This window comes from Dromaius novaehollandiae, chromosome 5, assembly GCF_036370855.1.
Source record: "Dromaius novaehollandiae isolate bDroNov1 chromosome 5, bDroNov1.hap1, whole genome shotgun sequence".
In the NCBI taxonomy this organism is placed as follows: Eukaryota; Metazoa; Chordata; class Aves; order Casuariiformes; family Dromaiidae; genus Dromaius; species Dromaius novaehollandiae.
Genome location: NC_088102.1, coordinates 50,212,456 through 50,228,469, shown reverse-complemented (window position 1 = coordinate 50,228,469; position 16,014 = coordinate 50,212,456). Strand labels below are relative to the sequence as shown.

General features: G+C 38.9%; 1 protein-coding gene across 1 annotated transcript in view; it reads right to left on the bottom strand.

Moving 5' to 3' along the window:
• RAG2 (recombination activating 2) overlaps positions 1-16,014 on the bottom strand; it is a 169,503-nt gene that overhangs the window by 86,829 nt on the left and 66,660 nt on the right. Inside the window, exon 2 of the mRNA XM_064512768.1 lies at positions 14,746-14,847. Within this exon, the coding sequence (XP_064368838.1) occupies positions 14,746-14,797 (52 nt within the window). The 5' untranslated portion in view covers positions 14,798-14,847. The remainder of the gene's footprint in view (positions 1-14,745; positions 14,848-16,014) is intronic.

Sequence of the window (16,014 nt, the reverse complement as noted above, 5' to 3'; positions counted from 1 at the left end):
TCAGCGGTGAAGTGAAGGAGACAGATCAGGGTGATATAAAGTGCTCACCTTCCCTCAGGTTTATATCAAAAAATAAAAGGTGACATCCAAGAAATTCAGTGGCTCTTGTGCAACCCTGCCTCCAAGAGGACACCTCAACTTCTCTGTGTCAGTCACCTACCACCATGGGGCACCAACAGCTAAACCACATTCAACTCTCTTGGAACAATGAGAAGTAGTGGTTGACCCTCCTGGCTAGCACCATTCATACAGGAGGGTGAGTGTCTGTCTGCGAGGAGCGCGAGACCGGCATTCTTCCACGATAGAAGGACTAAGTGTCCCTCATTTCATAGAATTAGCTCTACTGAGTAAGGCCAAAGGGGAAGTTTTCCTGGGGGTATGCTGGGTGCAGCCACACTTCATTCGAAATGCTAATCTGCACTTTAAGATTATTTTAGTCTACAAATACTGTGGAGAAGAGGGTTTCAGCAACATAGCTTTAACTTTCCCAAGAGGTGGAACTGGGACAGAAGGAATGATTAAAAAAATTTTTTTTTAATTTCATGTGTGTAAGAATGGAGCCAGAAGCAGCCATCATTAATACTTTTACTGAGCATTTTTCAAGACCTACTGGAACAACCCTTGGGTAGGATTTTGTCTATTAATTGACCTTTAATAGTTGGTAGGTGTCCAGCTATTGTCCTATAATTTAATACCTAAACCATTGCTTTGAGTTTCATTCAGATAGATGTTCTGCACAGAAGTATTGTTTCAGTTTAGATTAGTAAAATTATCAAGACTGCAATCTGGTTTTGTGATTCATATATCTATTCATTTGTTCCTGTAATAGTACCACATCTACCAGCCTCATTAACTGTAATAGGCCTTTAAGCTCCTCATGGGTTATAGGGTTCTAAAGTGTTATGAAGTAATTCATGTCACTATAATTTAAACATGATGCTGTTGTTATTACTGAATCTATTTTTTAAACTTTTTTTTTCCTTACTAGATTTATGCAGAAATGCTTGGTTGTATATTACACTTGGCTGCAATGGTAACAAAAATCTGGGTAATTACAGATGATGAATGGTGGATACTGAGCTCTTGAATATCTAGAAGAACCTTCTGCCCTAATGCACATCATAGTGAAGGTGCTCCAGCATAATATTAATGAAGAGTATTACATACCTGGCTCTAAAAATGAACCCAAATTGTGATCATTATGCATGAAGATACTCAGATACTTCACTGTCAGGAACTTTGTCAATGAACCTTTTCAATACGATCAAATGACAGAGCATCCTAAGGAGTTATTAAAATCCACACTGAAATACTGGAATTTTTTGCATATACAAAATAAGATTGCTCTAGTCATTAGTCAGCAGTAGTCACAAGACAAGACATTGCTTGTATTCTGTATTATACTTTGCCCCTGAAGAGCAATAAGAGAAATAACATCTTGTATTTCTATAATACTATTTCTTCATTTTATATAATCATACTTTGTAATTATTCAGTATCTTTCACTCAAGGATCTTAAAGGCTTTTTCAGCTTCAATTAGTACAACCTAACAACCTCAGTGCTTGTTAAGTATGTTTGCTGTCGTTATTATATACACTCAATGCATTCATTTGGCAGCTTCCCACCATGTTCACACATCTGTAGTGGTGAGATGATCGTTACAGAGTCAGATACACTTCCCTAATTTTCAGGATCAAGCCAGTCCCAGATCTTTGAGATACTCTGCTTGCATAGTGCAGTCAAACTTCAGTCAGTGTCAGACTTTGCTTCAAAGAGCTTAAGGTATGCCAAATTGCCCTCTACATTGACTTCATGCCCTAGACTTCTCCATGCAGTTATGCTATCCCTGCTCAGGGAATAGCACATTCTTTCTTAAGTGAGATCAGAAAAGTGTTTAGGAGTGCAATGAATCAACAGGGATCAGCTAGTGCTTCCAGCCTGATCTGGTGAAAGGAGACACAAAAAGTACAGTTAAGCTGGAAGTCAAGACGAGTTGATCATCTTTATTACTCAGTGGTGGAACTCACTTCAGATGTAACAATGCACCCCATTTTGCTAAAAGCTAGGCAAACAACATGAGCAACAAGCTAAGATTACTCCTGGCTAATTAGAACAAGTCCTGTTTATGCTCCTGCAAATAGATGGTCCAAATGGATGGCCAAACATCCTTTGTGTTCAATAGGAAAAGGCATTCTCTGCCATTAGATGCTGGAATTGGAGATCCTTTTTATTGAAGGACTCATAGCACTTTCCGAAGAGCCATTTATCAGATCATATGGATTAGGTAAAGCACTTGTTCACAGGTAAAGCATAGAATCCAGGATAACTCAGCCACCTCCTGCCTAGTATTTTTGCCTAGATTCTAGGGTAACCTACAAAGATTTGGGTTTTCCCAGACCATGTTATCAGTCATTCTGGTTAATAGTTCTGAGAAGTTCTTCTTTGCCTCAGAGTTCTTTCTAGCAAAACTCACTACCTTTGTTCCTGGGATTAATTTGTCCTTTCTTCTTCTCTAACAATGGCATATAGCAGATGTCAGGCATATATAAAATCTGATACTACTGATACTGCCAAGAGCCTTTGCCTGGCAAACTTGAAATCTCCCTATTGTTACAGTATTTGTTTATGATTTCTTGCACTCTGTGAACCTGTCAGGAATGTCATAGAGCAGCAGATCTTTACTTTTTTCCTCCTTTGTGAAATAAAATAAAACCCCAGAGAACATACATATAGAAAATATATTACCTTCTCCCAGTGCTTTTTCTCTCTGTCATGTGTTTAAATATGGGAGATGAAGAAGGAAATATTTGCCAAAATTGTGTTATTGCAGATGTGTCAAAATGTTCAAGAGAACAAGTGGATCATTAATCATCTGAAAGGACTCATCTGACAATCCATAAAAGGCAAAAGTTTTTTATTTCTGTGAAAAGTATCTATTCTCTCAAATTGGTTCCCTTGGCAGACTGACAACTATGGGTCAATAATTACTCCAACTGCCGAAGATGATTTTGAAAACTTGAACTCAAGCAAGACCTGTGATATAATAACCATGAGCTTTCCTACTGCTGTGTAATACTACATAGATCACACATAACATGAAACAACAGTATATGGCAGCACCTTTGCTGAGATACAAGTAATAGACCATCATACTTCTTAACTGGAATCTCCTCACACTTACTGAACATTTACTGTTTCTAATAAAATCTTAGCTGTTCTGGAAGATGATCAGAAAGAATGTAACACCCTAAATAACTGCATTCAGAAAAGCTGGGCAGCTCAGAAGATGAAGGCAGCCAGAGCCATATTTTTACCTTGGGGGCAAACATAGAGATCTATCTTTGAGCCAACACTGGTAGCATTTACGACTCTAAGAAAATTCTCATTTATGCAGCGTATTTATGCCATTTTAGAAAAAAGTCACAAAAGGAGAAATGAACCTTGACAAACAGTGGCCTAGATCTTCAATCAATTAAGCCATTTTTCAAATCCATAAAGAGTAGAAAATTTTGATTGCTCTTTGTGCAGCTGCAAGAGTCTCCTTTTTGTGCAGGTCCCTTCTTTTTGAGGTATTGAAAAAGACTGCAATCTTAAGGGAATGACTGAAAACACCAGGAGGAAAGTAAAAGCAGTGCTGTGTTCTTTCACTGGAAATATGTCTGCATCACAAATGTATGTGTTTGCGTGTGCATATATGTGCATATAACTTCCCATAGAGAGCATAGGTAGAAGAAGTGACTAAATAAAAAAAAAGAAAGAAAAAAATAAATATCATCACAGAGTTTCATTGAGATAAAAAAAATTAAGCAACTTTGCCTCTCTGTTTCCTGAGCTTAACAGAAACAACAGGGAGACTAATAATGTTGGGAAGGTTGTCTTGCTCTGGGAAACGTAGCTTGTCCAAGTTGTCAAGGTTACTAAGAGAGTAGTGCTGGACTGCAGCAGATTGCTTAGTGCCATGTCACTAACACTGCTCACTTAAAGTCTACGTGAAGGCAACTCTGGTGCTTCCTCGTCTGGCAAAACATAACTATCAAAAACTAACAAAGTTAAGTACCTTCAATGCATACTGCATTAATTTGACGCTTTGTTGAGCAATCCCATTAGATGCTTTTGAGTTGTTTGGGGGCAGCAAGTATTTTTTGTATAAAAAACTTATACTCTAAAAACTGTTTAGCTACAATACCAGAGGTGAGCTGGGCAATGAGAATTTTGAAGTGAGTTGATTCCTCCACGAGGGAAAAATGAATGGTGCACATTTGGGAAATTCTTTATACGATGTTTTAGTCACAAACAATAGATATATAAGGTCATGTTTACCTTATAAAGAGATTGTGAAAGCAACAACAGGCCTCCTAATCAATCCGTCATGAAGACTTCAGTTGAAAATGCACCTGTGTCCCAGGCTGTGCCAATGAAAAGCTGCTGTCTCCGTCATCTGCTTTTCCAGCACTGTGACCACCCTTAGGACCTACTTTGCATTGGTTATTTTGGAATAATGTGTTCCTGCAGACCCAGTGCCAGACCAGACCACTAGTGTAGATGTAATTTAGCACAGTTTGTTACTATTGGATGTATGTATTACTGGATCATCTGTAGTACGACTCAGCTACAGATACTCACTCTAGAGCCAGAGAGAGAACAAGTGCATTATTCAAAGCCAGTGTTCTGCTTCAATGTTACCAGAAAGCTAAGTGTAGGAAGAGAGGCACTATCTGACATAAAATATGTTTCCTTCACTGCATTAAAAAATCCCCAAACCAACAACACGCATTGGAATGGGTAGAATGTCTTTGCAGTGGTTCACAACTTTTTAATCATATTGTGGCAGTGATTTTGATCCAGTACCAAACACTGTTAAAGCCTAATTTAATGCCTGTGGAGCCACAGCCTAAGGTTATTAGTCACCATGACATGAAATCTGTCCTAACTACACATAATCAATACCACCTGCTCTCTCTCCACCAAATCGTTACCAGGCTTTGCCAACAGTGTGGAAGTTACAGCATGCACATCTGCAGTGCTGGGCCTGCTTTGGATCCCACTGTCCTGCTTGATACATTGTTGGTTTTATGGGATGTAAGTGGAGGCAGCAGCTGCTGGTCCACTTCTGTGAAGTCTCCAAGGCTTGTTACCATGTACAGAGCTGAATTAGGTAATTGAGTAGTAGGAGCTACTTAGAAAGTGACCTTAGAGATAGAACTTGTTTGAAACAAACTGAATTGTCCTTGAGTTTTGGCAGTAATGTATTTTATGGATGACCCAAGGTTCTTGCATTTCACTTCTGGGAAAGATAGCACTGGAAGGCAAATGATGGTGCACAGTCAAGTTCTGTTGGCTCTGTCTCTCAGACTTGAATAAGCGTATTAGGATGACTGTGACAATTGACAGAGGAGAACATTTGATACTAGACAATTCTAATGAAAAAGGTAAAACTGTGTCCTTTCAGGCTACTACCAATGCTGGAAAAACACATATACAATTTTAGTGATATTTTCTTTTAAGTTTGAAGGGAGTTCTTACCAAGGATGGCTCAGGTGGGCAAGAATTAGTGAGCACTTTTGTCACTAGAAATAATTTAAGGAAATCTACTTTGTTTTAAAGGTGCATTTTCAGATAGAGCCAAATATTGTCTTGAAGGCACTAAGCCAGTAAAGCCAAAGAATTCAACAGTACTAGGATCTCTCAGGGTAAGCCTTTATGTAGCTAGTGGGTAGACTAGAAGCAATTTGATTTATTTTTTCCCCTCAAAGGATAAAATTTAAGGGTACAACAGAATTCAAAAGCCTTAAAGATACTACAATAATAAAATACCATTTAGACACATGTAATAAGTACTGAACAATCATCTGAAATGAGCTGTATAAGGTTACAAAAATTAGCTGCTTCTTATGGAAACTGGCTGTGCTTACTAAGTTGCAGATCAGATATCTTCCATTTTAATTTCTCATTCCTTCCTTTACTGTCTGACTCAAAAGGCTCTTCCACAGACTTGATTTCTGATCTTGGGTAATTAGCTTAAACTTACCCATTACTTAGTTACTCTTACAACAGGTAATATTTTCTTACCTCTCAGGTAAGTTAGATTTATAGTCATGTGGGTATACTCAAATACTTCAGTGATGGTGGGTACCATAAAAGTCTAACAGAGTGATATAATTACATCTGACCAGCTCAAAAAGTACAGCTGGTTCTCTTTCATTACAGCACAGGAAATACTGAATTATGTGCTGGATAGCCTAGAAAAACTAAATTCTCAGAAACACTGTTATGTGTTTGTTGAAATTTAATAAGAAGGAATAAACTAAATTAAATGAATTTCATTTGTAGAAGAAGAAATAATGTTGTATTAACAATGCAATAGATATTTTTAGTAAAAAACCCAAATCCTCTTCTATAAAGTAAATGAAAAAAGTGTCAATGAAAAATGGACTGTCAGATTGGTGCTAGTCTAATGCTGCTCTTTCTGCAAGGACCATTATGCATTAGTGAGCTGAGAGCAACAAGCTGGAATTATTCTGAGATACTACATATTATTTCTTTAGAATAATACAATCAACTATTCTATCTCAGGCAAATCGGTCCCTTAAGCTATAAATGTATCCTGATTATTTATCTCATAAGCAACCAAATGGAACAGAAAAAACAGGAGTTGTACTTTCCTACTGAATTTCTCTACATGGTAAACATGCTTGCAGAAACAATTAAGCACCCTGAAAAGAACATCTCTCATTTCCTGTGATGCATAGCTGAATTTGGGCGCTAGCATCTGTGAATACAAGAAAATTGCTGCAATACCTGGTTAGTCTCTACATATTTACAAAGAAATTGCCATCACAGCAACCTCCATTGCATATGAAATATGATCATGTCTATTAGGCAATTTTATTTTCTTTGCTTTCAGTGAACTATATAAATAGATGAAATATATTGTGCAATATATTTGGAAAACATCTGTCTCATTGACATATGTCTAGTTAACTGCGGCCTAGGCCCCTACCTGCTTGTTTTTTGCCTAAACTCTAACTGAAACCTATGGGAACATTCATGTTCTTGGAGTGAGCAGGAAATTAACCTTGAACTCTCAATTGCTTTCTTAGCCATTTTTTAAAAACATTACCTATATGGAGCTTGGTGGAGGGCTGGAAGCTGTGGTAACTGTATTTGATTAACATGGCATTTTGGCTGAGACTACAGAGTACTCCTTGTCCGTAAACTCTGTCACAGTCACCTCCTGTCTTGTGTCACCATCTTTGTGTGGAGAACAGGCTCTTCTCGTTACAGGTCTGTAAGTCACAGGCCTCAAATGAAGCCTTGTGGGCATTGCTGCAATATGAATAGCGCTAGAGTGCAAATGCCCAGGGCAGAACATAAGGTTTACATCTAAATTTGGGCTGCATTTACAGTGCTGAAGAGTTCCAGATGTGAGTCCCAAGCCTTTCCAACAGCTGTGTTTCAAAACTTGCTCCTCATACAGATTCACCAGCTTGGACTGGGCTTGTCTAAAAAGACAAGCTTGAACAGGCTCATTTAGGTCCAATTTTCTGCAAGGACTTTCTTTTTCAGGTCACTAATGCTGTGAGTTTACTGAATTCTTTCATATACCTCTGAACATCTTTCAGCTCTCTGTCTCCCCAAATTCGTGTGACGGTTTGCAAGAAAGAAATTAAAGTGCTAGATTTCAGCAAGCAGCTGAAAACCAGCATCACAGAACTACCTGTTCCAATGCATGACCAAGGAGAAAGAATGCTTTCATGGAGTGTTAAAAATGACTGCTATAAAGTTTGTTACTTGCTCCCCATCGTCATACCTTCCCCCCCGCCCCAATCCCTTGCTGGCTGCCCTGAGTTCTTTGGACTCAATCGCCTGTTTTAAAACACAGCAATTAGTTGAGGAACAGCTGGCAAATACCAGTTGTTTTGTAAAAGGACACCATGGTATGTTCATCAGTTACTTTTAAATGATTAGCAGTATCTACCTAATAGTGTTGAAATTTCTGTGTTTGAAGGCAAGCAAACTGAACTTCAGTTTCAGCTCTGGGCACAAAAACCTGGCGTCATGTAACCCAGCATGCTGGATTTTGTAGGTCTGCCTGGTCACAAGGCAAGGTGAACAGATAAATTGGCAAGGCTGGAAAAGGGGAAGCTTTCACACAGCAGAAGTGTAATAACAGTATCTGGATTTTTTTCACTGAAGTATTTCTAAGCAGTAACAAAAAAGATGGATGCTAAAGCCTGTGGCCTCTCATTCTGACTGCCATAGGCTGACGCTGTCACCAAGTCATTTGACTGGGCTCTTTTCTTCCTCATCGACAGTCTAACAACAGCACTCTCTCCCCAACTTCTAAGAGTGCTGTAAAGCTTAATTAGTACAAAGCCCTTTGAGCAGAGATTAGAGGAGAGCAGTGGTGGATGCTCCCCCTCCTCTAACTTCAAGGTTCAAGACTCACAGAGGACTCCCCCTCCATCGGCTAGTGCTACTCGAGTATCATGTAAGGTCACGGTGTCTCTCAGAGCTGGTGAGGGAGGGATGTTTTCTAAAGTATCCTGCACTGGACCAGCTCTGTTTTAGCTGGGCCCAACTGCAAATGTTCCATTGGTATCAAGAGATGCAGAATTAGGCCATGTGCTACTTCCCACCCTGATACTAAAAAAAAGCCTTAGATCTAGAAGAATTCCCGAGGGACATTCTCAGCACAAAAATCTTCTCCCTTGGTATGTAATCGCTGGACGTGTTCTAACAAAAATATCATCGCCCTATTTTAACAGAGTTAAAACCTGATCAATGAAAACCTTGCTGAAATTCCACCTTCAAATAATTTGACAATACAGCAGCAATAGGGCCAAGGTTTTTTTTCCCTTTCCCCGTATAATAAATATCACTGGAAAATGGATGTGAAAATTGGGGCTGATAGTGCTTCCTGGTGAATGAATGATGTACAAAAAAACTAAGAAGTCCTTAAGGAAAGCAAACAGCATAACAGGGAAAAACATGTCGCATCTATATAAACATCGCACATGGGAGAGTGAGAAAAATTCTGGTCTTACTTTGATGTAAGTCAGGAATAAGTACCATAGATCATTACTATTACGAAGGTAAATGCCAGTGAGAAATCAGAGTCGGGCCCAGGATACATATGAGAGGGAGCAAGCAGATAAACATTAAAGGGTGCACGTTTTTAGCTGGCTGTGCTAATGTGTTCTAATTAACAACAGTAATAGGATTCGCACAGCTAAATCCTTGCACATCATGCTGAAAATTTACTCCTGATGCCTGCTTGCAAGAAGAGGGGTAGTGGGAGGAGGAAGAGGAAGTAGAAGCATAATAAAAATGACGTTTCACCCTGCTCTTTTGGAGGAATCATCTCATAATTACTGAGCAGGACTGACAACTCCCTTTAACGTTAGATTTTCTGGAAAGGGCTCTCTCTCTCTCTTTTTTTTTTTTTTTTTTTTTTTTTTTGCTGGGGGTGGGGTAGCAGGGAGGGAGGTAGGGTGAAGTGAAGGATTAGAGCAGTCTGGGTAAACAATGAAACCTGAATCTTGATGGCTTAAAACTCAGGATAATCCTAGCAGGTTGTGAGCTGTGCAGTGGGATAATTTGAAATGTAAATGTGACATTCTCCTCAGTAAATTAACAAGACATGACTGCAGGCTCTCCTTGTTACTTCACTCACATTCAAAGAGTCACTCATTCTCTCTTCTCATCTAATGCTATGACAATAGACAATCACCAGGAGCCTTCTTCAAATAAATATCAAATCGAGCCTTTACCGTATACAGAAGTGACATATGCACTGAATTATCTTTTATTAATTTTGTTCAGAATCATGTTGCTATAAACACCATATTACAGGATGATGCAGCAGGGAGGCTGTCCCTGCTCCCCCACCCCCTTACCACCTGTGAGTTGCATACTTCCATGCAATAATGGCAAAAATCCCTCTCTGGGTTAGATGGTATCTTATTCATGATTAAGAAACAAAGATTTAAATTTTATTATGCAATAGCCCAATATAAAATGGAGAGGATTGATCTTGGTTTCTTCCTGAACATCTTGAGTGTTTTTTAAATTATTATTCTATTATTTTAACAACTATAAAAAATGCCCTGGCCTGACATATCAATGCTTCATTATTTATGGTGTCAGCTGACACAATATCAACATGGTACAACTTCTGCAAATTAAATCTGTCCAGAAAATGGAGCCATATTCTTCTGTTATTCAAATAACAATGGTTGTTAGTGTTTATACTATTGATACAGCTTCTCTGTGGTTCCCCTTTTCTCACCTGAGATCGGGGAGAGGGAATACTAAGGACACAGCACTTTGCCTGTATTTTGTCCTAGCCTCATGATAATTTAGTGCAAGCCCTAGTGTATGGTCCCTCAAGGACAGTCATCTGGGAACAGTTGCAGTGCACATATTACAACTCTACTTTTCTACTCTTAAATCCCTTTTGACTCCAACATGCCTTTTAGCCTCTCTTCAGTCTCCAATTCACCATTAAACTATCTTTGGAGATGTGCCAGAGAGGGAGCACCTAGACAGCACAAGCAGCCTTTGAGTGGTAGTGTTTCTTGGTGGTACGGGTTTATTCTTCTGAAGGTTTGCAGGGCACCCCTCTCATTATGCTGAGCATTACAACATGTATAGCCTGTGGTAAAAGAATCTTGCTCACAGATTTGAGTAAAAATAGCTTCACAATGACAGGAGCTCAGCATTTCAGCGACAGATATGTTTTAATAGAATATTATGGGCATATCTTTTTCTCTTAACTTGAGAGTTACTTCACAGTGCTGCTTGTAATCTGTAAGCTGTCCAGAGAAAGCTTCTAGCCAAGTGTGCAGCACTATCTCAGAGAACCATGTGGCCATCGCTTTGACCAGCTGAGCAACCCTACATTAAGCTTGCGACAGAGTGGTAGACTACATGCTCAGCATAGACACCCTCACTGGAAAGAAATGCAGATCTTTGGAAAGCCCTAATGAGCGTTATTCTGGTTGCATGCATCTGCCTATGGCATTGGTATTACTTTTCATGCATACTTTCCAAAATATGACAGAGATCAAGGTTTCTGAAAATAAATTTTCGGAAAGGAATCACTACCAATGCCTTAACAGTCTCATTAATCTCTCAAAGCCATATTGCTCTACAAGAGAAACTGGACAATTATCAACAGCCATCCTTTCCCAGGGTGTCATGTAACTTAAGCCTTGCCTATTTGCTAAAATCACTTCAATTAAATATGGCTTTCCATATACAAGCTTGACCTCTCATATGTCTAAACTCAGAGATTTTCTCCCATTGATGATTTTCTGGACTTCCATCAGTCATCACTTCATTTCAAAACTGAAATATCCTTGCTGTGCCATGGGCAAGGAACAAGTTGTCAAATGCTTGCTAAAATGTAAAGGATTCAAAGTCTTTCTTTAACTAGATGAGCAATCTTGGACATTCCCAGCAAAAGCAGCAGTACTATAATAAGACAAAGTCCTTAGGAATTGAAGGATCACAACTGTCCCTAGGTAACTGCAGCAAGACCTGCTTCTGTGGTGATCTAGGATCTCCCATCTGAAAGTACATTTTCAAAGATCTCTTAAAGAAGCTTTTTTCCAGTTTGATCTACAAGTTTAAATCCCGATCAGAAATTCATCATACATTCTATACTGCCAGGAAAATTATGGTTATAGAGTTTCAGTACTGTATATAAGACAGTAAACTAAGGACATTGCTTTCTGACTTCATTATCTGATCAAACACCAGTTAAAATTCCCTTAATCTCTTCTCAAAAGGAAGAGATGAGTTTCTGCGTCTATGTTCTTTGTCAAAGCAACGAGGGTCCTAGAAATCTGGAGAAGTTCCACTATTTAAACAGGACACCATGATTTGTGACTTCAAGTTTCTGTTCCTAATCCCACAGTCCACATATGCACTTTGGCAAGTCCTTTAAGACCACATCTACACATTTAGGTGTCTAGCTCATCCATGAAGGAAGCTGTTGTCAGTAAGAGCTAGGCAACTAAATACAGCTGTGGTACTTAGCACCTAAGTTATTTCTACTCTTTCTAGGTATGCCTACTTAACACAGCATCGTCCTGAGTGAATGAGCTAGGCTGATGAACCCGTCTTACTGCCATATTCAATCAATGCCTGGCAGTGGCTAATAACCCTGCTGATTCTCATACCACATAGATGTTCTGTGCCACTGTTCACCTGGCTTTAATAGTACTGGCAGTGCCACAGAGGCCATGGCTGTGAGGCTGAACTAATGCACTTTTGCAAAGACAACCCTTTGGGATCCGAAGAGAGAAAGTGCTTACGGAAATGCAAAGCAGAGCAGCCAGGCAGTGGCCACTATTGTTAATAATTCCATGGCTGATTTCAGACATAGCAGGTCTATTTCATGCTTGAAATTTGCCCTTGTGTTTGACAGGAAATAGGCAACATCAGAGAAAGCATTGAAGTAACTGTGTGCACTTAGTATTAGAACATGCATGTTGACAAGTTGCTTTAGAATTCAAAAAGAATTTTTAATGTTATGTCCTAGCACAGCAGTCAATTCATATATACTGGCTTGCGATCTGCAAGTTAAAAATGCTGATTAACTATGATGCAAGAATGCTTTAAAGTAGAACACTTTGATTTCCATATTTTCTGACAGATATAAACTAGTTATTGAATAACATTTGCATGATTTGTCTGTTTTATCTCTGTAATCAAATTAAAAGATTCAAAGGAAAATGCATTATTTATAATGGTTTTATGTAACAGTGTTTCATCTTAGCCTGTTGAGTATTTATGTTCAGATATTTTGACAGAAGTTGACACTGCCCAAAACCTAAAAAAAGGGGAAAATACAGTCAGGAGTAGTAAATAACATCTCTTGACACTGCTGGAATATGAAAATAGTGGTGAAAAGTGTCTGCCAAGGTACTACATTTCACAGATATTTCATCCTCTGTATTCTTTTTCCTCACATTTGCTCCTATGTTACAGATGAGAATTTTTTGCTTCTTTCCTACCACCAAAATGAGAATTGACCCAAGGTAATAATTCATTTTTGCATGTATATTGGACATTACGATCAAATGCTGATGTACGAACCAAGACAGCATAATGCCAATGGGATAACAAACTTAATAAATATCAGAATCAAATGAAAAGAATTTCTCTAGTAGATGGGTTTTCAAAGAAATGTTGTTAGTACCTCAAACACTGTGTGTAAATGACAACATTGTAAAAGCAGGAACAAATGATCTTTTTTGTCACTCGAAAGATAATAGTAAAATTAGAAATTCATTAGCTTTGGTCTACAAGACCTTTGAGTAGCTTCCTTTATTCACATTCCAAATCATCCCCCTGCATGCCAGAATGGACTTGCATCCTGTTTTCTTATTTATCTTATATTCATTCCTGTACTATCACGCCATATATAAATTGATTTACAAATCCCATAGTATCAAATGTCTATCTTCATCAGCTTTTACAGAACTTTAATACTGATATGGTTTCATTCAATTTGGCTTGGCTTGATCTGTTTCCCCTTCCTGTCTACCTCAATGAGTAAAGACTAAATGACAGATTTAATGACCATTGGGCAAAAAAATTGATTTGACATCCGTATTCCAATAAATATAGTACTGTCATTATTTTTTTCTTTTAAACAGCTGAAAAGAAATATATTTACTCTTATGACAAATTGTCACTTCAGCAACTTAGGAATCACAAGGATATACGAAGCAGTTAAGGTTATATCAAGGGCAAGCACAAATGAGAACAGATGCATGTTCAGAAAAAAAAGAGGTACTACACTGTAGCATAAAATACAAGCCAGGCTGTATAGTGCCTAGCAATAACACATCTAGTCAACTTTCTTAAATCTCGTCATACAAAGCACTTTGTACAAAATGCCACTCATGGCCTTATTGTCTTCTAAGATACCAGTTTTCATAACAGAACTCATGTTGGCATGTTAACCATTCTACCTTTACTGGTAGTAGAGCCTAGATCAGAAGCCAGACCCTGTTTTTCCTTGGATTTTTAATATGCGTAACGTCAGCAAAAGCCCAAGAACTCTGTGAATTTCAGTGAATTTCAAAAGTGATCTACCACTCTGAGAACAGATCTGAGCACTTGAAAAGCCATGGATTTGGTATTCTGGTCTAGCTCTGGATGATGGTCTTGCTCATGCTATATACTGTAACCCTAAGCTCTACATATAGTCAGCGGGACTTTTTCTGTTCATTTCAACAGGAACAGGATTATGCATGCAACTATTAACATCTGAATATGGTGATATTTGTCCTCAGCAAAATACATGCCCAATGCATGATAAAATGGGTGAGACAGATCCAACTGGAAAGAAAATATGTATAAACAGCCATAGCTGGGCCTGCTCTACTGAAGAGCGATAGGGAACAGAGTTTGAGACCAGCCATTTATGAGATCTCCTCCCATCATAACCACAATAGTACTAGCAGTGAGCGTCTCCTTGGTCTGGCACAAGACCACCCCTACCTCAAGTTGGGGGCGGGGGTCTCTGTTTCTGTTGCTCTGCAGTCTTTTGGAAAAGCTGGGGAAAGGAATTAGGCAGAAACTCCAGCTCACAGAAGCAGCAATAGATGCCATCAAAACAAGGAACACTGGATAATCTGAGAACTTTCTAGAGTTTGGATTTTCTATCCCGTGCTGTTTGGGCACATGCTCCACTGACCTGTCTCTTCTTTGCATTTATTCCATACCTTTCCTTTTCAGGCTTTTTCCTTGTTTTCTCTTCCCTCCACATCCAGTCATCTCCTTTTCATGTTATCAGAAGGGAGTAAACCTCTTCTCTGTCATTATATCTAAAATGAAAAAAGATTAATGTTCACTTTGTCAGGCAGTGTTTCTGTGCCATATGTCCCCTTCACACATCCTTCCATAGAGCTAGTCTATTTTTTAATAGTAAGACTATGATGCAGTATTGGAAAACAGCAGTCCTGAGGAACTAGGAGAGATAGGGAAGAGGGAAGGAGAAACAGTCTGTGTGCATATCAGCTGAGTTTGCCCAGGCATGGGTTACTGCAGGATATATGATCAGATAGTCAGTATTAACACCTCCTGCACCTGCCCCAATCTCTCCCACCCCATATGCAGGAAAGAGATAAACCTCATACCTCAGTACCCAGCCCCAAGCACCACTTCTTTACATGAGGGCAAATATTTGAGCACAGAGGAATCTGGTAGCTGAAACTAAACTTTGGCTGGAAAAGCTCACTAATTTTAGTAAAGAGAAAGGGCAAAATGAGAGAGATGCATCAAAAAAAAGTTGAAAGAAGAAAGCACCACACAGTATGTCAGGTCTAGTCCAAGTTGCCTTGCTGCCTCCCCCACTACACACGCTTCCATCAGCTGTCATGACAAGATGAGGCCATCTCCTCATCTGGTAAATGGACTCTTCTCTGAGCCTCCCTATAAAAACAAAGCTAGCTCCTCCTCATCCTTTTGGAACAGCTTTCAGAAACTTTAAAGACTGAATTTACTGTAAATCCATACATGAAACAGAAAGGGAAAACAAGTCTAAGGAACATGAACATACAGTGATCCTACAGGGTCTCTCTTTCACCCACTCAGATTCTAGGTTCTTTTTCAGGAAGGGGAGAGGGAACATTTTACCTCTATCTTCCTAACAGAGCCTTGACACAGTATAAAACAACATGCTAGCTGTTGTTTTATATGCACAACAATAACTAACCTGTTATAATAAAAAGATGCATAACTCCTGCATTTTAGCGTATATTTGCGCATAACTGACATTACTTTTTTTTCCTCACTAGGCAAAGTGAGCTCTTTTATGCCAAATGATGCCAGCATCATTAGAAGCAGAATAACTGTTCTGAAACAAAACCGCTTTTATTTGGAACACTGTCTGCCCTGGGGAGACTTATCTGCATAGTAAAAATGGTAAAATTATTCTGCTATAGTGATGACAGTCTGTTTTCCCATGTAGAAATCTCTAACTCGTTCTTGGT